The 27,242-nt window shown below is 44.6% G+C and overlaps 2 protein-coding genes across 4 annotated transcripts in view; one reads left to right on the forward strand and one right to left on the reverse strand.

The window, feature by feature from the left end:
- cmss1 (cms1 ribosomal small subunit homolog) overlaps positions 1–27,242 on the forward strand; it is a 54,249-nt gene that overhangs the window by 15,327 nt on the left and 11,680 nt on the right. The window contains exon 1 of one of the 2 annotated variants that reach the window (XM_035749420.1): positions 6,427–6,534. The exons of the other annotated variant lie outside the window; for it this stretch is intronic. Coding sequence (XP_035605313.1) covers positions 6,450–6,534 — 85 coding nt within the window. The 5' untranslated portion in view covers positions 6,427–6,449. Of the gene's footprint in view, positions 1–6,426; positions 6,535–27,242 lie in introns of those variants that run through there. 2 annotated transcript variants of the gene reach the window in all.
- LOC118366767 (filamin A-interacting protein 1-like) lies at positions 186–26,845 on the reverse strand. 2 transcript variants are annotated; one of them, XM_035749422.2, is made up of 5 exons: positions 26,593–26,845; positions 13,671–13,856; positions 12,830–13,006; positions 12,448–12,626; positions 186–3,311 (listed from the first exon to the last, which is right to left on the reverse strand). In XM_035749422.2, the coding sequence occupies exons 2-5, from the start codon at positions 13,827–13,829 to the stop codon at positions 524–526; spliced, it is 3,303 nt and encodes a 1,100-aa protein (XP_035605315.1). In that variant the 5' UTR covers positions 13,830–13,856; positions 26,593–26,845; the 3' UTR covers positions 186–523. The 2 variants fall into 2 exon arrangements, 1 of the variants encoding a protein (XP_035605315.1); XR_008089852.1 differs by lacking the exons at positions 12,448–12,626; positions 12,830–13,006; positions 13,671–13,856; positions 26,593–26,845 and adding an exon at positions 5,213–5,420 and having other exon boundaries at positions 3,162–3,311.

Here is a 27,242-nt window from a genome sequence, read left to right on the forward strand (position 1 = left end):
TATTGGTGCACATGTAAACATTGTCATTGTTTAAGTATTTCACAGTGAATGAGACTCATCAGAAAATATATAGGCTAACCATGTTTGTTAATTAGGCTAAGTAATATAAATATATCCTAGACTTATAGTCACATATTAATTAGGAAATGGCCTTTAGTAAATGGACAACAGTGGAAACAACAAAATAAACCAAACTGTTTTTAATGGTTAAATGTAACAAGGTATAGGGAATTATTAAATGCACATATCAGAAATGTGGGAGGCTATATTTGTAAGTAGTAGTCTTGAATAGATTTAGGTGACCATTTCACATTCAGTGCAGGTGTGAGTCCAGACAGGATTAGATAAGTGCTTTCTCATGCACACAGTTATGTAACAATACACTTATTATGATGATGATGATGATGATGTGGCTGTTCAGACAGGCTGGTTAGGGCTGATGCTCTGTTGCTTTTCTGGTGAAAGGGACTCAGGGTTGGTTAAGGGAAGCTAGGTCACTAGAGGCTGGATGGAGGTGGGCGTTTCAATCATAAGGGCAACTTACTGTAATGTATGAGGGTCGTGCGACAGGGGTGTTGGCAGGGGTTATGGTGACGCTACTGGTGATCTTGCTGCCGCCTTTGATGTGGCAGCCATTGGTCAGTACTGGCGTCCTTGGTTCCTGTCCGGGGGTGTGGTACGGTCCCCCAGACTGGCTCTGAGTTATACCGTTAATCGACTGGATATAGGGGCTCCCAAGATGGATGTGGATCTTGTTGTCCTCTGTGGTGATGACGCTGGGACCAGTGCTGTTAGACCTCTGGAGCTGCCAACCGTTCCGCCTCTCCGGGCTCACATGAAACATGGCTTGACCTATGACCTCACTGGATTCAAGCGATCCAGTACTGACTGTTACCATCTGGATGGGAGAGCCGGTGTAGTCAGGTGACGCTGACCTGGAGGAGTCTGGGGAGTTTACAGTGATGGGGGTCATGGTGAGAGGGGAGAGGGCTCTTTCAGGGCTGCCAAATCCCTCTGGGGGCAGAGAGCTCTTTGTTCTGGCCACTGGGGAGATGGTAGCGTTTGGGATGATGGTGAATCTCTGTTTTGGTAGGGCTCCGCTGGTGGGGATAACTGCGGTGCTGGTATAGGATGTGGTATTGTCGGCGGTGGGGCTGCTGATCTCCAGTGTGGCCATGTTATGCCCATTGTCCGGCGTTACCTTGATGTGTAAGGACTGCCCCGGGGTGTGTGCAAGCGTCACATCTCCTTTCTGGACAAAGTTACCCTGTAACAATTTGCCGTTAATGGTATGGGGGTTGTCCTTGTCGTTAGGTGAAAGTTTGCTGAATAGCCTCACATTACTGCTTTCAATGCTTGTTAGCGGAGGCGAGTTGCACTTACGGTCAAGATCCTCGTTTTGATTTGGGTCCTCTCCATCGTTCTCCTCATACAGTTTACAGCTGAGCGCCAGCGGAGTCAGGCTCTTGTAGTCAGGTGGCAGGGTGTCTGCGGGCTCCGTCTGCACCTCCTTGGTGGACAGGTGGAGGTCTAAGAAGCGTCGACCAGTCATGCCGGGCCGGAGGCTCTTGCTGACTCGCCGGTACCTGTCCAGCTCATGGGTCAGTCCTTCCATCTCTCTGGCCAGCTCCTTGTTCCTGACCTCCTGCTGGGTCAGCCTCTTCTGCAGGGTAGAGCTGTCCATCTGCACTCGACAGATGGAATCCTCTGTCCCCATCAGCCACTGGACCTTCTCCTTGAGAGCCTCCACCTCCCTTTTGAGGAGGACAGACCTGACCTGCTCCTCCTGAAGTCGACTGAGGAGGAGGTGCTCCTGGTTTTTCTCCTTCTTCTCTGCCAACTGGTACTTAGAGACCTCCTTCCTGGACTCCTCCAGCTCCACTGCCAGGGCCCTGGCTCTCTCCTGCTCCTTGAACCACCTCATCTCCAGGGAATCAAAGTCCTCCTCGGCCTTCATCAGCTCACCCTCCACCACTCCCTTCTGCACGAGTCTCCTGCTCAGTCTGTCTACCTCCTGGGTGAGTTCTTTGACTTTATTCTCTTCTTGTTGGTAGCAGTGGTTAGTGTTGTCCAGCAGGGGGATCTTGACTTCTCTACAGAACTCCCCCCCTTTGACCTCCAGGACCTGAATGATCTCTTTCATGGTGCTAACTTTGCTCTGCAGACCCCCGCTCTTGTCCTCCTCTGCCCTCAGCCTCAACCGCAGCTCGTCCCGGTCTTTTGCCACTCTCTGAATCCTCTCCTCTAGCTCTGCTTTAGACCTCAGTGCCTTGCGGCTCTCCTCAATTAGTTTCTCTGTGGCTGTCGACACGCTGTCACGCTCAGCCTGCAGTTTCCCATCCTTCTTCTCCTGGAGTTTCTCTTCTGTTTGCTTGGCTCTCTCGGCCATGTTCTTCCTCTCTTCAACCAACACCACTGTGAGTGTTCTCAACTTGGCAAAGTCCAGTCTCAACGCCCCCTCTGATCTTTGCAGCTGGCCCTCGATGACTTCCAGTTCCCTCACCCGCACCTTGAGGGTATTCAGTTCTCCAGACAGCTGCTTGGTGCTGGCCCTCTCCTTCTCCAGGCTTCCCTTCAGTGCACTGCACTCCTGCCTGCTTTTTCCCAGAGCCTCCTCCAGTCTGTCCAGGTCACTGATCCGATCATTCAGCTTGTCCACTTCGGCCTTCAGGCTTCGGCTCTGACTGGACTCCCTCCCCAGTTTGCGGTCTAGGTCCCGGCATTGGTCTCCCATGCGGATCAGCTCCTCGTCGTTTCCTTCCATCTCCACCACTCTCCTTCTCAGCTGGTCCACTTCTGAGAGCAAGCCAGAGGTTGTTGTGCACCCTTCTCCCCTATGGCTTAGCCTATCCCTCAGCTCCTGCAGCTCCTCCTCTGCCCTCTTGAGGGCGCTCCTTGTCCCCTCCAGCTCATCCAGCTCTCGGCTGAGGACGGCCAACCGCTGACGCAGCTGTCGGTTCTGGGCATCCTCATTGGCCAGTTTGGCCATCATGGCTTCCTGGTTGAGGTGGGAGTGGGAAGCTTGTTCGCGTAACTCTGCTTCCAAGCAAATTACTTTAAGCTCCTGCTCTTTTGCCCTGGAATGGATGGAGTTTAGCTCCTGTTGGGCGTGGCTGTCAATGTCCGTCAGTTCCTGGACACGTTTGCTCTGCTGTGAAAGCTGATCTGTAAGGTGTTGCTGCTCATCAATGACCAACAATGCAAAAGACTTGAGTTTAGTCAGCTCTTCCTTTAAAGCAGAGACCTCTTTCTCGCTCTTTTCCTCCTTTCTTTCCCTATAGGCTTTCTCCTGGATGAGCAGCAGCTTCAGCCTGTAGAAGAGGGAGACAAACAAAATGTAGTTTATATTGAAATGTGTGGTTTAACTTAGTGATCTAGGCTAACATATTTAAACGTCTACAACTAGACTTCTGTTCAAGGTTTACAAGCCTTTACATTCAATTAAGACAATGGCTGCCTGCATTTGTCTCTGAATGTAATGTTTTCCAATGTGGAAGTCCTCCCACACTATTTTCCTTCTGTCTACTACAGTACACTACTGAGCTGGTGAGCTAACGTTCAGACAGGAAATATACCATGTCCTTGACGGAGACATAATTTCCTCCCTGTTCCCCGGCCCTCCGTGCTCTCTCTAGGATCAAACTCTGTTCCTAGATGGACAACTGCATGTTATCCATCTAATTTGCCTCCGGCCTCCACGGCCCTGTGTTTACAAGGATGTTTTGACTGGTGTCACAGATGGTGCTTGGTCAGGGAGCTGTTGGTTAATTAAGGGGTTCCTCTACCCCTTAGTACCCTCTCTACTGCATCTTGTCCAGCCCGTGTGTGTACCTACTCTGATAGGAATTCTCCCTTGTTCCACAGGCAATTACAGACTGGCTACATTTACAAAGTCCTCCAGGTTTCACCATACACATCGGCATAAACATGTTAGACATATACACGCACTTTACACATGGATGCACAGACACACACACTGACATTAGCATGCACAAAGCTGATGCAAGTTGACATTTTTTAAAACATTAATTTCATATTCATTTTTTGTCTTGTGGTTACGGATGCCTATAGTGTTTCTATAGGGCTAGCGTGCGGAGTTACATCATTGAGGAGTTCTGACGTTTTCTGTGAGGTCTTGCATTGATGGTCCTTCTGTAGCACAGTTGGTAGAGCATGGCGCTTGTAACGCCAGGGTAGTGGGTTCGATTCCCGGGACCACCCATACGTAGAATGTATGCACACATGACTGTAAGTCGCTTTGGATAAAAGCGTCTGCTAAATGGCATTTATTATTATTATTATATTATGTATTATGTTTGATTAATTTGCAATGCAATTTAGTAGTTTATTTTCTCTAAATATTTGGGGTTGTTTTTATGAGCATTTTCTTGGCATGTCATAAGTTTTACGACAGTACAGAAATGCTAATGAGCTTGATAACTGTCAGTACTCAATGGGGATTTTCTTACACACACACAGGCCCAAAACACAGCCTAATTCTACAGTAGCTAGACAAACTGGTCACAAAGTTTACCCTTCATTTTGAACTTTTACAGGATTCCTTCATGGAAAAACTGAATGCTGTTCTCTATTAGTGCTATTTAACTTAATACGTTTCAACTTGGCACATCTTCTCACTGAACATTCCCAAATGATTTATCCCCAACATGGTTCGGAATGCTGTAAAATCCATGCCGGGAGCGTTGTGGGATATGTGAACTGAGTTTGGGATTAGCTCATCGCTCTACCGGTAAGTGTGATTAGTGATAGTAACCATACTCAACATTTTGTGTCTGTGTGTGAATATGTAGGCTAATGTAGCCTATCATTTCTAGTAATATCAATGAAGAGGAATATTTGATCATGATTTAGCAGCTGTATTACTGTTATAGGCTACCTTTTCTCTAGACTTGTTGTCTTTTTTCCTAGACTTGTCTGATAAGTCAAATGTATGGGTGCAATTTAATTTGTGTGTTTGACAAATACTTTAAGCCTAATTTAGCATGTTACCATTATTTTGTGTCATACATCTAGGCTATGTGTAGGCTAATAAGAGCAGAACTAAATCCATCACTGGATAGCTAAATAATTACTTGTAATTTTAGCAGGAATTTGCGGAACCTAAAAGTAGGCTAAACAATTTCACACACTCATACACACTAAAGGGACTATTCTGTAGCATTTTTCTTAGTTCATCTGGGTTTAGTCCTACCTTATCTGTAACGTCTTGGATCAATTCCTATTCCCTCAGCTCACCCACCTCTCCTTCCCGGCGTTACTCGCAATGTGGGCATTCCAGGCAGAAAACTAACATTATGAGATGTGTTCTCAACACACTCCCAGCCAGACAGCACAGCCCTACAGCACATTACATCATCAACAAGACCTTATAAGGGGCTCTGACAGCCTGTGTGTGTGTGTGTGTGTCTGTGAATGCATTTTGAAAGATGTGTGTTTGTCATGTTTGTTACTTTTTTATCTCTGTATTCAAACATATATATTTGTGTGTTGGATATCAGCCCATTCCAGATGAGGTCATGTTGCAGCCATGCCAGAGGCTGAAGGGAAGGACCGAGGAAGAGTGTACTCCGAGAGAGAATGAATGATAGAGGGACCTCACACTCCATCTCAGTTCTAACAAGTTCTTACTTGGCAATGCTCACATTAGTGTAGAGTACAGTAAGGACAGTGCTGTGTGTGTGGAGCTACACGTTTGTGCTCGCCGCTGAGCCTGATAACCTGACTGAGGAATGACATCATAGGTCTGCAATCGTGTGTGTGTGTGTGTGTGTGTGTGTGTGTGTGTGTGTGGGGGTATGGTTTCTTTCTCTCCATCACCCTCTCTTTCTAATATATGGGACAGATGCATTGTGAGGCCTATGGCAGCTCTAATCCAAAAAAGGTGTTCTATAGGTGTACAGAAATGCTTTCTCCTCAGGAACCCTGGCCGAGGAACAACACGCACGTGTACAGAAAATACACTGTGCACACCACACACAGTACCAGTCAAAAGTTTGGACACCTACTCAATCAAGGGTTTTTCTTTATTTTTACAATTTTTGACATTGTAGAATAATAGCGAAGACATTAAAACAAAGAAATAACACGCATGGAATTATGTAGTAACCAAAGAAGTGTTAACCAAATCAAAATATATTTGAGATTCTTCAAGTAGCCACCCTTTGCCTTGATGACAGCTTTGCACACTATTGGAATTCTCTCAACCAGCTTCACCTGGAATGCTTTTCCAATAGTCTTGAAGAAGTTCCCACATATGCTGAGCACTTGTTGGCTGCTTTTCCTTCACTCTAGGAGTGCTCTCTGTTCCTCATGGGAACTGTTGCTCTAGAGGAATACAGCTTTGTGGCTAAACACTCAATCTAGGAAGGAAATGGATGTTTCTCCCTTTTGTTTTTACAGGGGGGGGGGTGAAATATGTCCCCTGTGACATGCCGTCATCACACAAGCATTTCCAAAACCGGCTGAAGGCCCCCAGTTCCCTGGAGATGTCACTATTTATAGAAGGGACTGTTGGTGAGTGTGTATGTTTGCGAATTAGTCAACATAGGACTAAAACTCTGGCCATTGACCCCACACACACACACACACGAGGAAGTCGCTCATGTGACATCCATTAAACGTGGACCAATCTGATTAGCAGCATGTGGCTCCAATTCCAGTATGCTACAACGCTGTAATAGCCATGATTCTTTCAGGTTGTAGTTTAGTCTGACGGTAGGAACTACTGGATGTTGTGTTACTACTGTTGCTTCCTATGTGTGTTCGCTAGAGACAGAGCTTTTTACATTTGATTTCTATAACCCGTTGCTGTAAAACTTTGCCTGGACCATTAGCCCTGGCGTTTTACCTGTTCAGGCCTCATGGTCAGGGAAACACTCCTGTTTCTACCTAAAGAGTACTGCATAAGCAATTATTTGGAAACAGAAGGAATTAGGTGCGGATCAGACAGTGCTCCTCATTCAATCCACAGCCCTGTAAATACTCCAGGAAGACGTTGTTCCTTCCTTGAAGTAGCCTATACACCCTGACATCACTGAATAGGAGAAAGCTATGTAATTGAAGCCTTGCCGATCGAGACACATATAAATCCTAGGAAGGGAGGAAGAGGGAAGGGAGGAAGTATTTTTGAAAGTATTCAGAGGACCACTAACTCTAAGCACAGGGTTTAATGGGGTCCTGTTTCCCTTCAAGGAGGGTCTGGCTCCGTCATTGCCTGTCCACAATTACACGGATGATTGGAGCCCTCAAAGGCATTTCCAGGAAAGCCCTCAAACATGGCTTCCTCGTAATAGGCCTGTTATGAGAAGAGCTCTCGCTCTCAATTCAATTTACTTTATCGGCATGACGTTGCAATGAACATATTGCCAAAGCTTACTTTGGATATTTACAATATGAAAATAATAAGAATCTAAATGGTCAACGGGACAACAGTAACAATAACCAAGGGCCAAAATAACCATACATTCAACAATAAGCATACAGTAGAGGACATGCAGGTTGATTGGTCTGTCAGACACTGTCCCTCAACTACATGGCAGGCAGCAATGTAGTGTGCTGCCAACCCACAACCTGTCCTCCCCCAACAGGACGGGTAGCCTACTCTCATCAGAGAGGTCTTTGAAACCTTGAATAAGGGTTTCAAATTTGGATAAATGACACTCATTGTTTTTATATTTTTTATATTTTGTCATGTTGTTTCTCTCTTTCTGTCTCCCTCTTCTTTCTCTTGGTCTCTCTTTCTGTCTTTCTCTCTCTTCTTTCTCTTGGTCTCTCTTTCTGTCTTTCTCTCTCTCCCTCTTCTTTGTCTCTTGCCTTCTCTCTCAATTCAAGGGCTTTATTGGCATGGGAAACAGATGTTAACATTGCCAAAGCTAGTGAAGTAAATAATAAACACTAGTGAAATAAACAATACAAATGAACAGTAAACATTACACTCAGAAGTTCCAAAAGAATAAAGACATTTCAAATGTCATATTATGTCTATACACAGTGTTGTAACGATGTGCAAATAGTTCAAGTACAAAATGGAAAATAAGTAAACATATATTTACAATGGTGTTTGTTCTTCACTGGTTGCCCTTTTCTTGTGGCAACAGGTCACAAATATTCATGCTGTGATGGCACACTATGGTATTTCACCCAGTAGATAGGGGAGTTTATCAAAATTGGATTTGTTTTTGAATACTTTGTAGATCTCTCGCCTTCTTTCCACTGTTTGAGAGGTATAATTTCTAGACATTTAGAGAATTGTTTTGAACCACGGTTGATGAGTTCACCAGTTGGCCAGCACTTGATCCCTTTCCAGGGTCATTTAGAAGGCTGAACAGATATGCACAGTGAACTGCTGTTCACTAGTTATCGTACACTGCCGTAGCTGCGTGTTTTCCACTCTACTTAACATAATACTAGAACTCAGGCGATTGGACAGAATGGTTTTTAAACAACACTTGTGACTTTTATGAAACCGATAGATGTTTGTACAATGCAGTACAATGCAGTATCTGTTTGTAATTATCTATATGTACGTGTCTTTTGTCCCTGCCAGTGGTAGTAGTCCTTAGTCAGCAGTGGGTGTGTATCTGGGCTTTTACTGCATCAGTGTTGCGCCTGTCAAGGGCTCCCTGTAGTCCTAAATGCCTCTAATCTGCTCTCTTCCTAATTAGATCCAACTCTCCATCTAGTCATTTCATGCCAAACTTCTCCACAGGTTGTTCACTTGTGATTTAGAACTGCTCTGTGTTTGTGACTAAACTATTGCGTGGTTTGGGACTGTGTATTTTGAGCTTGGTACAGTCCAGAGCCTGTCCTCAGAGTCCTCTACGCAAGGCAACTGAATGAGCCCAGCAGTTCAGACTATGGATACACATTTTTTTGCCTGTATCAAGTCATTAACCAATATCTTAGATCATACTAGTGGTAATCTGAATGAACCAAGCAGTTTAGACCGACAGATTGAGTTTGCAGTGAGAGATCCCCACATCCCGTACACATTACATCCCGTACACATTACTGGCGGGGCTGATGGATGCATAAACATGTTGGACGGACAGAACAGCTGGCTGTTTCCATGACGACTCAGCCAAGTTTACAGTGTCCAGTCTCTCGGGACGAGCAAGCAAAACATTTTGTTTGGTGTCTAATCCAGCACGGATTTAACCTCTTGATTCTAGCCATCCGGTATCGTGAATACAGCCTCAAGCTCATTACCATAACGCAACGTTAACTATTCATGAAAATCGCAAATGAAATAAATATGCTAGCTCTCAAGCTTAGCCTTTTGTTAACAACACTATCATCTCAGATTTTCAAAATATGCTTTTCAACCATAGCAAAACAAGCATTTGTGTAAGATTATTGATAGCTAGTGTAGCATTTAGCATAGCATTCAGCATGCAATATTTTCACAAAAACAAGAAAAGCATTCAAGTAAAATCATTTACCTTTGAAGAACTTCGGATGTTTTCAATGAGGAGACTCTCAGTTAGATAGCAAATGTTCAGTTTTTCCCAAAATATTATTTTAGGACAAATCGCTCCGTTTTGTACATCACGTTTGGCTACCAAAAACCCTGAAAATTCAGTCATCAAAATGCCAAACTTTTTTCCAAATTAACTCCATAATATCGACTGAAACATGGTAAATGTTGTTTACCAGGATACCCCGGTATGGTACAGAAACTACCGGTGGGGGGGGCCCTCAGGATACCCCCGTATGGTACAGAAACTACCTGTGGGGGGGCCTCCAGGATACCCCGGTATGGTACAGCAACTACCGGTGGGGGGGCCTCAGGATACCCCCGTATGGTACAGAAACTACCGGTGGGGGGGCCTCAGGATACCCCCGTATGGTACAGAAACTACCGGTGGGGGGGCCTCAGGATACCCCGGTATGGTACAGAAACTACCGGTGGGATACCCCGGGGTACAGAAACCCGGTGGGGGGCCTCAGGATACCCCGGTATGGTACAGAAACTACCGGTGGGGGGCCTCAGGATACCCCGTATGGTACAGAAACTACCGGTGGGGGGCCTCAGGATACCCCGGTATGGTACAGAAACTACCGGTGGGGGGCCTCAGGATACCCCGGTATGGTACAGAAACTACCGGTGGGGGGCCTCAGGATACCCCGGATGGTACAGAAACTACCGGTGGGGGCCTCAGGGGGTACAGAAACTACCGGTGGGGGGCCTCAGGATACCCCGGTATGGTACAGAAACTACCGGTGGGGGGCCTCAGGATACCCCGGTATGGTACAGAAACTATCGGTGGGGGGGCCTCAGGATAGTATGGTACAGAAACGGTATGAACATCTGGATCCCGCCCAACACATCTCTTTCATTTTCCAGAGGATGGGGAAAGAGGGAGGGAAGGGGGGACCGATATTAAGTGGATATCTTTGAACCCCCGAGTGGATGAACTGAGAGAATGAGGAAGAGTTTTAAGAGGAGATGAGTGGGAGACATTCCTCACTGAGGCACTGAATATTATGAGAGGGAGAGAGAGACTTAAGATCAGTGTGTTAATTACGCAGCAGATGGGATTGAGTGATGATTAAAGAGAGCAAGAGAGATGAAGGGCAGATTTAAATTTGAGATAAGTTCCCTGCTCAGTGTCATCTCCTACTTCCAGTATTTACTTTTCCACCTCCAGCACTAACAACCATGTGTATTCTCTTGTCAAGGTGTAGACATTTGTCTCTTGCTGTAATGTTTGAGAGTGCCACAGACCCGATGTCCAACCTTCTCTCTGTCAGGGAGTAGCCTGTTTATTTTTAGAAAGGGAGAGAAGCCGAGAGGATAAGTAATGCAGTAAAGATGGTCTGATTGAAGGAGTGTCTAATATCAAAGATAAACATGACAGATTGCATTTAAGCATTGTGAAGTGCCTGTGTGGGGCCTCCCGGGTGGCGCAATGGTCTAGCTGTTCCACGAGAGACTCTGGGTTCGAACCCAGGCTCTGTCGCAGCCGGCCGCGACCGGGGGGTCCATTGGGCGACGCACAATTGGCCTAGCGTCGTCCGGGTTAGGGAGGGATATCCTTGTCTCATCGCGCACTAGCTTCTCCTGTGGTGGTCCGGGCGCAGTGCATGCTAACCAGGTTGCCAGGTGCACGGTGTTTCCTCCGACACATTGGTGCGACTGGCTTCCGGGTTGGATGCGCGCTGTGTTAAGAAGCAGTGCGGCTTGGTTGGGTTGTGTATCGGAGGATGCATGGCTTTCGACCTTTTTCTCTCCCGAGCCCGTACGGGAGTTGTAGCGATGAGACAAGATACTACTAAAAACAATTGGATACCACGAAATTGGGGAGAAAAGGGGGTAAAATGTAAAAATAAATAAAGAGTGTGTGATCTCACTCTTTTAGAATGTTCTCAGTACACCTGCATATGAGGGAGAGAGAGATAAGCCCTTTATACCTCAGGGGTCAAGTTATAGTTCAGAAATCTGCATTTTCAAAGCGCAAATCTGCATTTCGACAGTTTCACCTATATTTATATTGAACGTGTTTTTATTCAATAGAGTGATCAGGGGCATGCAACTAGTTTTCATTCACAGAAAATACATTGGTGCAACACATCAGGAAGACAAAGCTTCATTTTCATCAGATGATCATAGAAGTGCAACACTATTTGGCTCGCAGCCACAAGTGAACAAGCTGAATGAAAAAACAATGCATGGTAATCATATTTATAGTGTTTATCATAGGAAATGTAGCAGGTTACATTCTTCCTAATGTTTAGTTTGAAGTTAATCTTGCATTTTACCAGAGAAAAGTGTACAGCTCAGTCAGAGCGCTGTCTTCTGGTAGAATAACCATTCATTAAGTTATGTGAGCAGAGAAGTGCGACAAGCACAAAATTAGTTAGATGCCGAGCAGAAATTACAATAAGAAGCATTTTAGAACTGTGTTTACAAAACGCAGCAAGATATTTTTTTATGTGTGAAAAAGGCATAATTCTGCATTAACACAACCCCTGTCCTCTTGCCTGTCCTATGCCTAGAATGAGCTCTTGGAAGAGATCAAGTAGAGAAATGATAGACTGGTTAGCTGACGACAACGTCAGGAAAACGATGCATGCACTTCAAAGGGTCAGAAGGCTGTGTGTAGTGACTCTGTGTGTAGTGACTCTGTGTGTAGTGACTCTGTGTGCAGTGACTCTGTGTGCAGTGACTCTGTGTGCAGTGACTCTGTGTGCAGGGACTCTGTGTGCAGGGACTCTGTGTGCAGGGACTCTGTGTGCAGGGACTCTGTGTGCAGGGACTCTGTGTGCAGGGACTCTGTGTGCAGGGACTCTGTGTGCAGGGACTCTGGATGGTCAGATAGCTAGCAACAAATGACAAGATGCCATGTGGGGAATCCTAAGTGGCTTGTTTTGACTTAATATTACTAAAATGTGCTAGTTAGCGAGGGGTTGGTCAGTGTCACGAACCTCTCACGGTCCTGCTCCAGTAGGCAGGTGAGGTCGTCGCTGCGCTGCATGAAGGCGTGGTGCTGCTGGTCCTGCTCCTCCAGCCTACAGATGGCGCCACCATGGGAACGCTCCACCTGCAGCAGCTGCTCCAGCATCCGCCTGTAGCTCTGGTTCCCCGTCTCCACCAACCGGTCCAGCTAACTCAGAGCGAGAGACGGACATGAAGACTAGGCTAAACTTAAAACACTGTGGTTCTCATTGTGTCGTTTGAAACTGTCAATGGGTTAAATGTTGGTTGGTTTATCATTCGCTATATCTACTGCAAACCCCTGGCTCAAAGCATACACACTCCTAAGTTTGACTGATGGCTTTAATAGAAATAGGGTTTATAGCCCGTTACCTCAGCCATGGGTTTCTCATAGACATCCTGCTGTTGGGCCTCAGAAGCCTGGTCCTGGAGTGAGTCTCTCTGCAGGGCTCGAAGCACCTCTCCTGTGGTGACAAAGCCATACTGGGCCTCCAGCAGAGCCAGATCCATTTTCTCTGCTTTCAGGACCGTGATCACCTCATCTCTTGCCTGGTGAGATGGATAGATATAATAAAAATGGAGGGATGAAGAATGAAAGAGATGAAGAGATTGGACTCCCAACAGAAGGAGAAAATCTGTCCTTTATAGCTGTGGTGTAGGCTGTGTTTGTCATGCTCTGTGAGGCATGTCTCAGAGTGTTTTACCCATGGTTTTAGACAGTCACAATAGGCTCCTCTGTTAGTCTGAATCATTCTGTCTCTACAGCTCACATACAGCTGGGCTCAAAGTTTAGAACAAATGTCCCAGTGATGACGTCAATGCGTGATGGATGACGGTTACCACAGCCACAAAATCATAAACCTTGCCTCTTTCTACATTTTCTCTTATTAAAATGGGATTTGAAACCTAACCTTAACCACACTGCTAACCTTATTCCTAACCCTAACCTTAAATTAAGACCAAAAAGCTCATTTGTACGCCATAGCCAATTTTGACTTTGCGGCTGTTGTATCTAGTGGAAACAATGTACGACTCACATTTTTACTTTATACGGATTTGACCAAATTGTGGTTTTGTCTGAGCTATAGCCTCGTACGACCATCCTGATCTGGTGAGCTTACAGAGCGCAGCGGTCATGACTGGATCAGGCTAATAGGTTAACTCCACTTCTATAAACCTAGGTCCAGATACACTAGGACTGGTCTGTCCTCACCTGTAGCTCTCCCTCCATTATACCGAGGAGGAACACAAGGTCATCCCTGGACAGGTCTTTCCCCCTCTCTCCTCCCATGCTGTCCCTCAGGACAGTGCCCATGAGAGGGTCTAGGTGGGCCACGAAGTTCTGTGAACCATAGCCGTTCCGGGCAGCCATGTTAGAGCTGTTGCTATGGGGACGCACCTGGGAGGGAGAGGGGGGTAGTGAGAGATTTAGGGACACGGAGAGGAAGTGTGAGAGGGAGAGAGTAAAGGGAGGTTATTGCAGTGACGGGGACAGAGGTTTCATTTGAAGCTGTGCACTCAAGTAGGCCTTGTTTGAATGAACTAGTGCCTGTGTGTATCAGTTACAGCTTTAATGACTTTTTTATTACAGCTGATGTAAACAGTGAGGTACGTAGTCATAACCAGCCGCCCAGGGCTTAAAAGATAGGCAAGCATGCTTGCTTATGTTTCTCAGGCCATCTATAGTTTCTCTGTTAGCACATAATTGACTGGGGGGGCTGGCTGTCTGCTTGACCAAGGGCTTAATTACAGACCATATGAACTGCCGGTCTGTCTCTCTGTGTGTGGATGTGTGTTCTCAACAGGTTACAGCAACGGCAAACAATGCTGGTCCAACCGCAGAATATCCTTTTAATCAAGTAGGCCCAACAGTATGTCTGTACATACTCATTTAGAAGGAGTAACATTAAAGCATCTGAGAGAATCATCCTAATACCCAGCCAAAGCATTCTATGTTTAGAATTTAAGGGTCACGCACATCGCGAGCCAGTAGGTGAGCTCATACACAGAACACACACGCATGCACACAGTTAGGCCTGGTAACACACGCTAACGCACGTACACAAATACACTATAAACAGGACAAGAGTTTCCAGAGTTACACAGCAGTGAAAGATTAGTCTGATGTCCTAACAACACAAGAATGGGGGAGTAGGAATGTAGGCTACGGCTGCTGTCATCAAAACAGTCCAATAAGGTTGTTTGAAAGAGGAAGCCAAAGTAGACTGATTATTAAAGGGGGTTTTGTGTGTGTGTCTCTGTGTGTGTGTCTGTGTGCGCGCGTCTGTGTGTGATTTTGTCAAATCAAAGTTTATTGGTGCATACACAGTTTAGCAGATGTTCTAGCAGGTGCAGCATAATGCCAATGTTACTAGCTCATAACAATGTAGTAAAATGTCAAACAAGTACACAAATAATTACAATGTAAAAAGGTATAGAAATAACAAGTCGTGACATCCAATTGTGTGTGTGTGTGTGTGTCAGCTGTCTGTCTAAGCTGTTATCCTCTCCTTATCGACTACTAAGACAGATGGAGATATCTGGCCTTCATTTCCTCTGGCCTCCCTCGCTCCACTCGTTTACTGGGATGGAAGGAATGATAAAGTAAGCCTTTAATGAGGTCCCATTCTAACAGCAAGTACTTCCAACCTAGGACTCACAGCCGCAAATGCCAGTGCGCACACACACACACAGCGCACACACAGCGCACACACACAGCGCACACAGCGCACACACACAGCGCACACAGGGCGCACACACAAACACAGGGCACACACACACGCACACACACAGGGCACACACACGCGCACACACACAGGGCACACACACGCGCACACACAGGGCACACGCACACACAGGGCACACGCACACACAGGGCACACGCACACACACAGGGCACACGTGAAACGTGGGGCCCTGGGGGTAACTATAGCACCTATTAGAGAACTACCGATAGGGATTTTGTTGGGTACCACAATACCACATTTTGGGGGGGTTGGTCAAGGATGCCAATGTTGATGACATTTCCCAGAGACAGCCATATATGTATTAATTTAAAATCAAACAATACATTTTACTTTGGTAAAATCAATCTAACAACATAATGGTAATCGTTTTATTTAAATGGGAAATCTCTTGATAAACTGGGTCAATCAAGATGGCATAGGCATACTCACAATACAGGTGAATGCATATTCAATAGAACTGTGTGCATGCATGACTTTATTAACCTGTTACTCCTACCCCCTACCTTTTCAAACATTCTGTTAAAAATCGTGCAACATTTCAGCGCCCTGCTGCTCATGCCAGGAATATAGTACATGCATATGATTAGTATGTGTGGATAGAAAACACTCAGATGTTTATAAAACTGGTTAAATCACGGCTGTGACTATAACAGAACGTGCGTTTCATCGAAAAGTGCAGGAAAATCTGATCACTGAAAATGGAAAAATATATCCATGCGCGACTTGAACCCATTGATAAAGGTGAACCACATTTAATGGGGCTGAGGTTGCAATACCTACAGCTTCCACACGATGTCTAGAGTCTTGTCATTTGCCTACTATTTGTTTCTTGGTCAAACAGACGCAAGGCAGCGCAGATCTTCCGGTCTCCGACCGGATATTTTGGTTGAGATTTAACCGGACATTATTTCCAGACGGACAGCTAAAGAATATACATCGCCTCGTGATCAATTTGGTCACTTATTAACGTGTACTAATACCTAAAGTTGCATTACAAAAGTATTTCGAAGTGTTTTGTGAAAGTTTTTTTTAATTTAAAAAAATGACGTTACGTTATAAGACGCTATTATTTTTCATTTATCACAGTCTTCATAGATCGATATCTAGGCTATATATGGACCGATTTAATCGAAAAAAAAGACCCAATAGTGATTATGGGACATCTAGGAGTGCCAACAAAGAAGATGGTCAAAGGTAATGAATGTTTTATATTTTATTTGTGCGGTTTGTGTAGCGACGACTATGCTAATTATTTTGTTTACGTCCCCTGCGGGTCTTTTGGGGTGTTACATGCTATCAGATAATAGCTTCTCATGCTTTCGCCGAAAAGCATTTTAAAAATCTGACTTGTTGCCTGAATTCTCAACGAGTGTAGCTTTAATTCAATACCCTGCATGTGTATTTTAATGAACGTTTGAGTTTTAACTAGTACTATTAGCATTTAGCGTAGCGCATTTGCATTTCCAGATGTCTAGATGGGACGCCTGCGTGTCAGGTAGGAGCAAGAGGTTAAGCTTGTTTTAGCTGATCAGTGGAGACTATGGTGCTACAGATGACAGTGTTTGCTTTCCATTTGGGGCATTAGCCTACTGATCAACAACATTTGAATAGAAGCGTCACTCCAGCATGTCATGCCTGTATGGAAGGACATCATCTGGTTAGAGCCAGTTTGCGCTGTTCTGTGAAGGGAGTAGTACACAGCGTTGTACGAGATACGCCAAACACCGACACCTGAAATTCCATGACCGTGTCAGCTCTACACACACACTCCATCTCTGTTACCAAGGGAATGGACTGAGTGAACAGGTACCATCTAGGAGGATACACAAACCAGGCTGAGGCCTGCACAAGCAACCGTCACATGCATAGGCCTACATTGTCAGTAGATGTGTGTGGGGTTTTTGAGCTGAATATTTTAACAGGGTATGTTAATAGAAATGATGTTCTATCTGCTGGCCCGGTCTGTGTTTCACGTGGACTAGTTCATGTTCTCTTGTCCATCCTGCTTTCCATTACACGTGCACTTCTGTGTTCCCTGTGCCCAATGATGAGAGACACAGCTGAGTTCTGCACGCACGCACACACAGGACACACACTCACAGATATGCACTCCGGCTTATAGCCTAGCCTATACGCTTAATCTCTAGACAAATGCAGACTCATTTGCTCATACACAACAAACGCCTAAGTATAAGTTCAGCCCAATACATGTCCAGTGTCTGTGTTCGTCACGGACCCAGTTGAGGGCTTTCCCCTGGCAGACAGAACGGCAACGCCACATGCCCATTGGCTCCTTGGTTTATTTTCTTAACCACGGAGAGCTGCCCGCGTCAACCCGGTCTTCCCCTTCTACAGCCTGCCCCGGGATCCAAAATCATGAAAACATGGTCACGTGTACACACCCTTTCAGCACCCAACCCTCAAATAACTCTAATATTGTACATGGTGAAACACACACACTTTCACCACTCGCCTGCCATCTTAAATACCATCTTAAAGCTTGATTAATATAAGCATGACTTCAGTCTATGAATGCACATTTATTCACTGACGTTCTGAACCCTGTTATGTAACCATTTAAACTAATTAACCAAGGAAAGGTCTAGTACATGTTTAATAAACCATTAATAAAAGGCTGAGAGAAGGCCTGGCTTGTCCAGCCTGTCGCTATCAATTCCCTCCCAATACCCCGATTTAATACCCACCTGTTATGGGAGGCTTGGGTTCAGGTTGAGGTTCTGTCCCGCTCCTCTCGTGCCAGGGTTAAGATGGCACACATCAACTTTCCTTAAATCAGTGTTTTATAAAAGCTGATGTGTAGGTGACGGCGTGCCCGGTTGTAAGACTTATCACAATAAGTTCTACCTCTGCTTCCTCAGTCCTACCAAGCTGGTGCATGAGTTAAAAAACAAACTGAATGTGCAAACATTCAGACAACCTTAGAGTTAAATGGAAGAGTGTTATCGATCCTCGAGTAGATACTGGTAGATGGTCAGGATTATGCCCTGGCGTACACGTTGGGGGATAGGAGTTTTGGGGTGTAGGTGGCTACTTGTAGCTGTCATGGTCAAGATTATGCCCTACTGTGGTCACTGTCGAGGGAGGATGGACGAGTTGGTTCCCTCTGTCAGTTTTCTGCTCAGCTCCTCTAAAAATGGAACAAGGCTGTCATCACCTTCCCCTAACCTCTCATCTGTTAGAAAATGTCTGTTACCTCTTTCTCAGCAGGAGAGTCCTTCACTTCTCTCTTTTTATTTCTCTCTTGGTGTCTCAGTTTTCTGCTTTTATAGAGAGCTAGTAAACGTGTCGGACATATTGGAATAGTGTGCAGTAGATCACCTGTTTGGAGCAGAAGTTCTAGAACCCAACAACACATTTGATTTCTGGAACCCAACAACTCCTTTGGTTCCAGGAGCAGGAGTTCTAAAACCCAACAGTCTTAGCTGCAGTTGTAGAACCCAACATCATTATTGGTTCCAGGAGCAGGATTTCTAGAACCCAACAGTCTTAGTTCCAGCTGCAGTTGTAGAACCCAACATCATTATTGGTTCCAGGAGCAGGATTTCTAGAACCCAACAGTCTTAGTTCCAGCTGCAGTTGTAGAACCCAACATCATTATTGGTTCCAGGAGCAGGATTTCTAGAACCCAACAGTCTTTGTTCCAGGAGCTCGCTTACCCACAACCAACACAACAAAGGGAAAATAATGGCTCTCCCAACAATTCCATCATTCTTGCTTGTTTAGTGAACATTTGCTGCAGTCATGCAGATTAGGAAACTTTCATCCTGCATGACTTGTTTACATGACATTGTTTGAATCAACTTCAAATAAGTTGGTGTACAATTATTTAGGCAACGTTTCTGTGCCATACACCTAGCACAATATAGATTACATCACAACTTATCTTACGCTTTTCTACTGATCGTAAAACACTATTAGTGACATGAGTCCGAGTTAGGTTTCAGACAGCCAACCATTACCACTGAGATCAAAGCCGTAAAGCTCAGCTCTGATGGAAAAACACAGCACATGAATTAGCTGAACCCTGTTGACCTTTTATGAAGTCATGTGTTGAAGAGCTGTTAATGCCTATTAATGTGGTTAATCAATAGGATGCAGGGGAGTCTCGGGTTGTGTCTTTGCCTTCAATGCATGAATTACTGAAGCTATGTTCACTCATGTTAGCTGACAAGTTCGTATTCAGCGGCCCCCAGAGAAGTAAGGTTTTATGGAATCACGGGGGTGAGGCAGTTTTCAAAGATATGAAGTTTTACAATCTCCTCTTCATGGAATTGGACCAGAGGAACAAGTCATGAGCAATACAGTTTTTCCAAATATTTAACATTAAACAGTGGGCTTGCACCGGTGATAGCTGTTTGCATCTAATGACACGCCCACCAGAGAATCCTTTTTTAAACATCCTCTTCCTCTCCGTCTTCTGAGGCGTTTGTTTTTGAACTGCTGTCAGAAAGTTCCATATTTCGCTTGGCCATCCTCGTCCCCCTCCCTTCATGGCCACTGATAGGTCAACTCCACTATATCCCCCGCAGCATTCCAATTCTTTCAGATCAGCGTGCATGAAGGAAAAGTGAGGAGGAAATGGATCTATTGGGTACAGTCCAGGAATTGTCTATGGTGAATGTTGTGAACTACCTTTTAGAAACAGTATGAGAGAACAATCACAATTCATGGGAATGAACTAAATTGCTGCCATTGCGATGAGTCACCTTGCACAACAGATTTGCTGTGTAGGTTTTACTTGTCTCATACTACTAGAATGGTTAGACATTCTATAGGCTTTTTACCGTTTATGAAACAGTTCTTTCTTTGTGGGGTTTGTCTCCCTGTTTCTGGTCTTGGAGCATTCCAACTACTGGCCTCTGTTTCACACATGCATGGCTAGTGCTACACTCACATACTCTCATGACTGATGCATACCAAACTTCCCATCAGCTTAATGTGCGTTATTTATTGTTCTTATTTTGGCAGAACTGCCCTCTCAGTGGGTAATATATTTTTACAATTTGAGTGGTTATCTTCTTGGCTGGGTGTAGTCTCTTGGCTTTAAACAGACCTAAAACCACTCTTTCAGACTGTAGAAATACAGGATATAGGCCTGTCAACCACAACACTGTAACATGGAAAAGCAGAGTCCATTTGAAGGTCATTGTGATGTAATGACATGTCGTTTACATTCTGGACTGAGGATATAAAATGGGGTGTGTCCTCTGCTGCAAAATAAACACTGACTTTCTGTCAAGAGAGCTTCGTACAATCTCTGGATAGGGGAACCGTGTGTGTGTGTGTGTGTGTGTGTGTGTGTGTGTGTGTGTGTGTGTGTGTGCTTGCAAGGTCGTCAGGTTTGCACATTCACAGCCATCAGATTGTAGATTCTTCTGGCATTGCATCAGAGTGCTATAGAGATTGATAGAGACAGGCTGGAGTGATATTAAACATCACACACTATCTGTCAGGGGGAAAGAGAGCGCTCAGAGATGTGCTTTGGCCCTCAGACACATGGATATCACATGCAACCGCTCTGACATCACAGGTCAATGATTACATGATTCTGTACCCCTGTGTTGTGAATAACCCCAAGGCTAACTATCCTGGATGTTACATCACGAGAGGGGGCAAGAGAACCAAATGACGCTACACACACACACTTTGTGCACTAAAGTATGTGTTCTATAACTGCCTTACTGTCTTACTAAGAAAATATAAGTAAATCAAATCAAATGTTTGTCAAATGATTTGTAATCAACAGGTGTAGTAGACGGACAGTAAAATGCTGACTGACGGGCCCTTCCCAACAATGCAGAGAGACAAAAATTAGAAACGATCGAAAAATAATAACGTTAGGAATAAATCAAATCACATTTGGTTAGCAGATGTTAATGCGAGTGTAGCAAAATGCTTGTGCTTCTAGTTCCGACAATGCAGTAAAACTAACAAGTAATCTAACAATTTCACAACAACTACCTAATACACACAAATCTAAGTAAAGGAATGGAATAAGAATATATACATATAAATATATGGATGAGCAATGACAGAGCAGCATAGGCAAGATGCAATAGATGGTATAAAATACAGTAAATACATATGAGATGAGTAATGCAAGATATGTAAACATTATTAAAGTGTCATTATTAAAGTGACTAGTGATCCATTTATTAAAGTGGCAAGTGATTTCAAGCCTGTATGTAGGCAGCAGCCTCTGAGTAACAATAACTATATACACTAAGTACCATCAGTCGATATGCAGTACTGGTACCCTGTGTATATTTCTTATTCATTTTAAATCATTGGGATGTTTTGACACTTGCCTGAATTAAAAGGCTTGCTCCAGTTCATTACTATCTGTCTCATGTGAGAGCTAATGTGTTGGTCAATCCAATAGGGGGCAGCATTTGGCCTGTTCTGCTGGGATGACACTCGTGATGAGGGAACTCTTATCATCCATTGTACTAAATAGACTGTAGGCTGTGGTTGATCCATTTCACAGTCTACAACCTGTGCCTATCCCCTTTCCTAAACTTGTCACTTCCTAACATTCCATTTAACATTAGATTTATACCCTTAAACTACATAAAAATAGTCAAATGGTTTACCCTTTTTCAAATGGGGAGGAAAATGTCTCTTGACCTCATGAGCAGAGAATCTCTCCAAACACGTTTTCTCAATCTCGGACATCTCTCACTGACACTTAAAAGGGTTGTTTACATTGCCAGTAGGGCGCTAAATTCACTATTGATTTAACAATAACGGATGTTCAATAGTGTCTAAAGGAGGAAGAAAGAACAGGTCTCAACGTCATCAATATATTCTCTGGACTGCATTTCTACTTGACCTGGGATGAAGTATAGATTTTTAACCACTTCAAATTGATTTAAAAAAGTAATCTAGAATTTCTGAAACACGGAAACGTGATTTTGCTGACCTGAAAGGTCAAAGTGAACATGATGAGAAATGGGCCTGGGATATCATAGTGCTCAGTGGTAATGTAGCATTAGGAAACAAACCCAGTTTACCTGGCAGCTGTGTACTTGTAGTCTAGCCAGGAGAGTGGAAGACTGAAAGATGCTTTAAAAGGAATTGTGTTGATGAGTTAGGCTTTATACACCTCTTTTGCAGGTGCTTAGGGTGATTTATATTGTATTAGGAGGTTACTCACCTCGTCCACTACTAATGGATGTTAAAGTTAAGCATATACCATCTCAAGTGAGATTAATCGTGTTGAAATTGCACACGCACAAGCACACAGCGGTTGATATCCTGCAGGCCTGAGTGGTATCTTTAATCAGACTAATAGTTAGCCCTGTTAGGCCTAAGTGCCCTGAGTAAAGCTCTTAATCACTATCTGCCCCGCAGGGATAATCACGCTGTGTGTGCATGTTTTTTTGGTGTGTGTGCATGTTTTTTTGGTGTGTGTGCATGTTTTTTTGGTGTGTGTGCATGTTTATTTTTGGTGTGTGTGCATGTTTTTTGGTGTGTGTGCATGTTTTTTTGCCGTGTTTTTTTGGTGTGTGTGCACGTGTTTTTTGGTGTGTGCACGTGTTTTTTTTGGTGTGTGCACGTGTTTTTTGGTGTGTGTGCACGTGTTTTTTGTGTGTGCATGTTTTTTGGTGTGTGTGCGCGTGTTTTTTTGGTGTGTGTGCATGTTTTTTTTTTTGGTGTGTGTGCACGTGTTTTTTGGTGTGTGCATGTTTTTTTGGTGTGTGTGCATGTTTTTTTGGTGTGTGTGCATGTTTTTTTGGTGTGTGTGCATGTTTATTTTTGGTGTGTGTGTGCACGTGTTTTTGGTGTGTGTGTATTTTCAAGAGCCCACCTGGTTTTTATACAGTACTCAAAACCAGCCCGTGATTTGACCATGACTTTACAAACAGTGCCCAGTGAACAACATGGTGCCTGTCTGGTTTCAGCTGATTTCTGCCTCAATCTATTGATCATCTCAAAAACCAATTAACATTATTGATTCCCATTTAAACCAGGCATCTCCATTGATCCCTGTCTCTCCCTCCTGTGAACTCATTTACCTGTTAGCCTTATCTGTGACCAGAACAGCCCATAACCATCTGGTCTGACCAGAGAGGATCGGGGGGTTAGGAAATGAGGGCATTAATGTGGTCCCGTGTGGCTGCATGGCTCTTGCAACGCCAGGGCTCCCACTGGGTACCAGGATGAAAAAAGTAAGAAAATGGATGCACTCACTACTGTACGTCTCTGGATGAGTGTCTGCTAAATGCCTCAAATGCTGTGGGTCATTTTCCCTACCCCTCAACTCTGTAGGATATTGTCTGGAAGGAACTTGGGCAGTGTGTCTCATTTGTCCCTGTCCACCAACTCTCTGCTCTCCATTCTCTTTCACATACCACCTCCCTCCCCCTCTCTCCTCTATTCACCTCTCTCTGTCTCGGTCGATCTGTGTCTCTCTCTCTCTGTCTCTGGTGTTGTTGGGGTCAGAATGTGGTCCTAGGTGTAAAATAGGCTCTCTAACTCTCTCTAATGAGGGTGTTTAGGGCACTACGCCCGTGTCATTTTGGGATGTCCCAATAAGCAACATGACATGGCAGAGAAGGATGCCAATTATCACCCCCCTCTGACCTTTAACCTTTCCAGCCTGGACGACCTGTGTGTGTTTGGTAGGACTGGCCTAGAAGTGTGTGTGTGTGTGTGTGTGTGTGTGTGTGTGTGTGTGTGTGGCGGGATGGGCCCAGGTTGGTCCCAAAATGGCAGTGACTTTTAGGAGCGACCTCTGTGTGATGCATCATTGGGGGTATTTTTACTGTTCACACGTCACTCTGTGTAAATGAGGGATTTAATGTGCCCAATGCCCGTCGGTACTTTTTGACAAGAACAGAACACAGACAGGCATACATACACACAGCCTAGCAGTGTTTCCCCTAGCTTGTTTCTCCCTTGGCGGGGCTTAAAGGGCATCTGAAGAAACATGTTTGCTTTTTATGGAAATGTTGGTCTTTCTGTGAGCTGTTATGTATTTGTATTAGCATATTTACATACTAGGCTACAGTAGTTGTGTAGCTATAGTATGTACTGCATGTATTTGATCATTGATAGCATCCTCGCTAGTGGCTTTAAATCAGTCCAGTAGCATTAGCATAGTGTGCTCTAGCGTTAGAATGTTGTATTAATAGAGCTCTTTTCCTAGAGTCACCTCCAGGTATTCTGGAGGGAAATTTGATCTCTTCGCTGTTCCATGGGGGAGAAATGTATCCCTTGTACCGAGGCCCTCAGTTCCCCTACTGTCCATACTACACACAAACATTCACACAGGTACACATTTAAAACATGCACACACACAGACACACACACACCTAGAGATTAGAGGCTGACCGATTAATCGGAATGGCCGGTTAATTGGGGCCAATTTCAAGTTTTCAGAACAATCGGAAATTGGTATTTTTGGGCGCCAATATGCCAATTTTTTTTATACCTTTTTACTTAACTTCTTACCTGGGAATATTGAAGACTCATGTTAAAAGGAACCACCAGCTTTCATATGTTCTCATGTTCTGAGCAAGGAACTGAAACGTTAGCTTTCTTACATAGCACATATTGCACTTTTACTTTCTTCTCCAACACTTTGTTTTTGCATTATTTAAACTAAATTGAACATGTTTCATTATTTACCTTGAGGCTAAATAGATTTTATTTATGTATTATATTAAGTTAAAATAAGTGTTCATTCAGTATTGTTGTAATTGTCATTTTTACAAATAAATAAATAAAAACTTGTCCGATTTGAATCGGTATCAGCTTTTTTGGTCCTCCAATAATCGGTATCGGCGTTGAAAAATCATACTCGGTCGACCTCTACTAGAGATGGTCACAGTTATTCAAAGTCGAAATATTTGAACGGACATTAGTATTCAAATACTTGCAAGAGTATTCATTAAAAAAATATATATATTCATAGGCCTATTTGAACAATGAAAAAGCATTGTCTAAATAAATGAAATCTATGCGACATTGGTACACACATGAATTTTGGAAATTCAATGAAACAACATTTTTGAATGTAGTTTTGACACGCGCTGTCTATAGTCAGTGGCCCCATGTGTAGCCAGCAACACGGGAGATCTTTAATCAATGCAAGATGGAATTAAAATGACAGAATGAAGTTACATGAGGAGCTACAATGAGAACCCACCAGGTAGGCTGTTTCATCTAAATGGACTTGTTGTAGACTAGGATAGGAAGTGCATTGAACAATCAGTAACCATTTTTGCCTAGATGGCAAACTAGCTAGCTGGCTATCTTAACTAGCTTTTTTAACATTGATTTGACGCTGTCAAGGCAGGCACTACCAGCTGGAATGATAGGTAACTTATGGCATCTACAGGTTTGTCTAACTAACGTGAGTCTTTATGGCTACTCTCTCCCTCCCGTGTCAAACTCGACTATCCATTTATCTGAAAAATTGACATGTTATTTGAATAGTGAAATGATTTCAAATTCCCATCCCACCCACACACACACCCCACACACACACACCCCACACACACACCCCACACACACACACACACACACCACACACACACCCACCCCACACATATGCCTTTCCTGTTTTTAGACCCCCGCCGTTATAGTGTTTGGTTTGTCAAGGTAAACCTGACCTCCAGCATAATCCTAAAATCAGTCACACTCGCTGAATTGGCTCAGCACACACACACACACACACATGCACTGATACTGCTTGACCGGTTGTCAGGGGGGTCTTTGTGGCTTAGAGTTTGGGTTTGTCTCTCTGCACTCATTAGACATACAGTTCTTGGTTCATTGTTTATTCTACATAGTCTGGGTTATTCAAAGTCAACCAGGGACTGGTGTTTGGTGAGTGTTTCCCAGCACCAGACAGAAGAAAGGGCATAACTTCAGTTTCACACACTCAGTCACACACTCGGATCCTCATACATCGACTGTGTTAAGAGTATGAAGGCAGTCAAACTTAAGAAGCAGACAATCACAATTTTTAGAACTGAGAATAAAACAGCAGCTAAAATGAGCTCTATCCAAACCGGCCCAGGGCAACCGCAGACCGGCCCAGGGCAACCGCAGACCGGCCCAGGGCAACCGCAGACCGGCCCAGGGCAACCGCAGACCGGCCCAGGGCAACCGCAGACCGGCCCAGGGCAACCGCAGACCGGCCCAGGGCAACCTCAGACCGGCCCAGGGCAACCGCAGACCGGTCCTGGGCAACCGCAGACCGGCCCAGGGAAACCGCAGACCAGCCCGGAGGAGGTTCTATTTCTATGAGAGCAACTCTGTCTACAAAGCCAGTGTTCAGACAGACCATTTAACTGGTCTAACTTTGTCTGTCATCCTGGATTAACACCAGACCAGTTAATAGACAGGCCGACGTACCTGCAGGACTGATGGACCAGACAGGTGAGGCCTTGGCTGTGCTACTGCGTCTGGTACTCCTTCTCCTTTACTGTCATCCAATAAAGTGACCCCCCTCCTTTCCCCCTCCTATGCTCTCTTCTGGTCCGCGTTTTGTCTTCTCCTTTATTCTCTTTTCTCTCTCTTTTTTGTGTCCTCACATTTCCTCAAAGATGTCCAGATAGAAGGAAAGAGAGGGGGATGTGTGTGTCTGTGTGAGACGGAGAGTGTGTAGTTTGGTCCTTAAAGACGGGATGGGGAGGGTGGACGGATGGAGAGAGGGAGCAATTGCCCTGACAGATGACTGTAAAGAAGGATAGAGGGAAGGGGTGGGGCCAGGGAGGAGTGGATAGGATCAGACCTACCATGTGGAAATGAGTTGGCCCCGCACGCGCGCACACACACCCAGACCCTCTTTCCTGCTATGACTAGGGCTGTGGCAGTCATGACATTTAGTCAGCCGGTGATTGTCAAGCAAATAACTGTCGGTCTCACGGTAATTGGTTGTTAATTAACATAAACACGTTTAGCATCTCCTGGCTCCCACACATTGATGCAGACTGTTGAAACATCTACATTTTAAAAAGTCTAATAAATCCATGTAATATAGCCTACACCTCCACAATAAGTCC

The sequence above is a fragment of the Oncorhynchus keta genome, chromosome 34 (genome assembly GCF_023373465.1).
Source record: "Oncorhynchus keta strain PuntledgeMale-10-30-2019 chromosome 34, Oket_V2, whole genome shotgun sequence".
Lineage (NCBI taxonomy): Eukaryota > Metazoa > Chordata > Actinopteri > Salmoniformes > Salmonidae > Oncorhynchus > Oncorhynchus keta.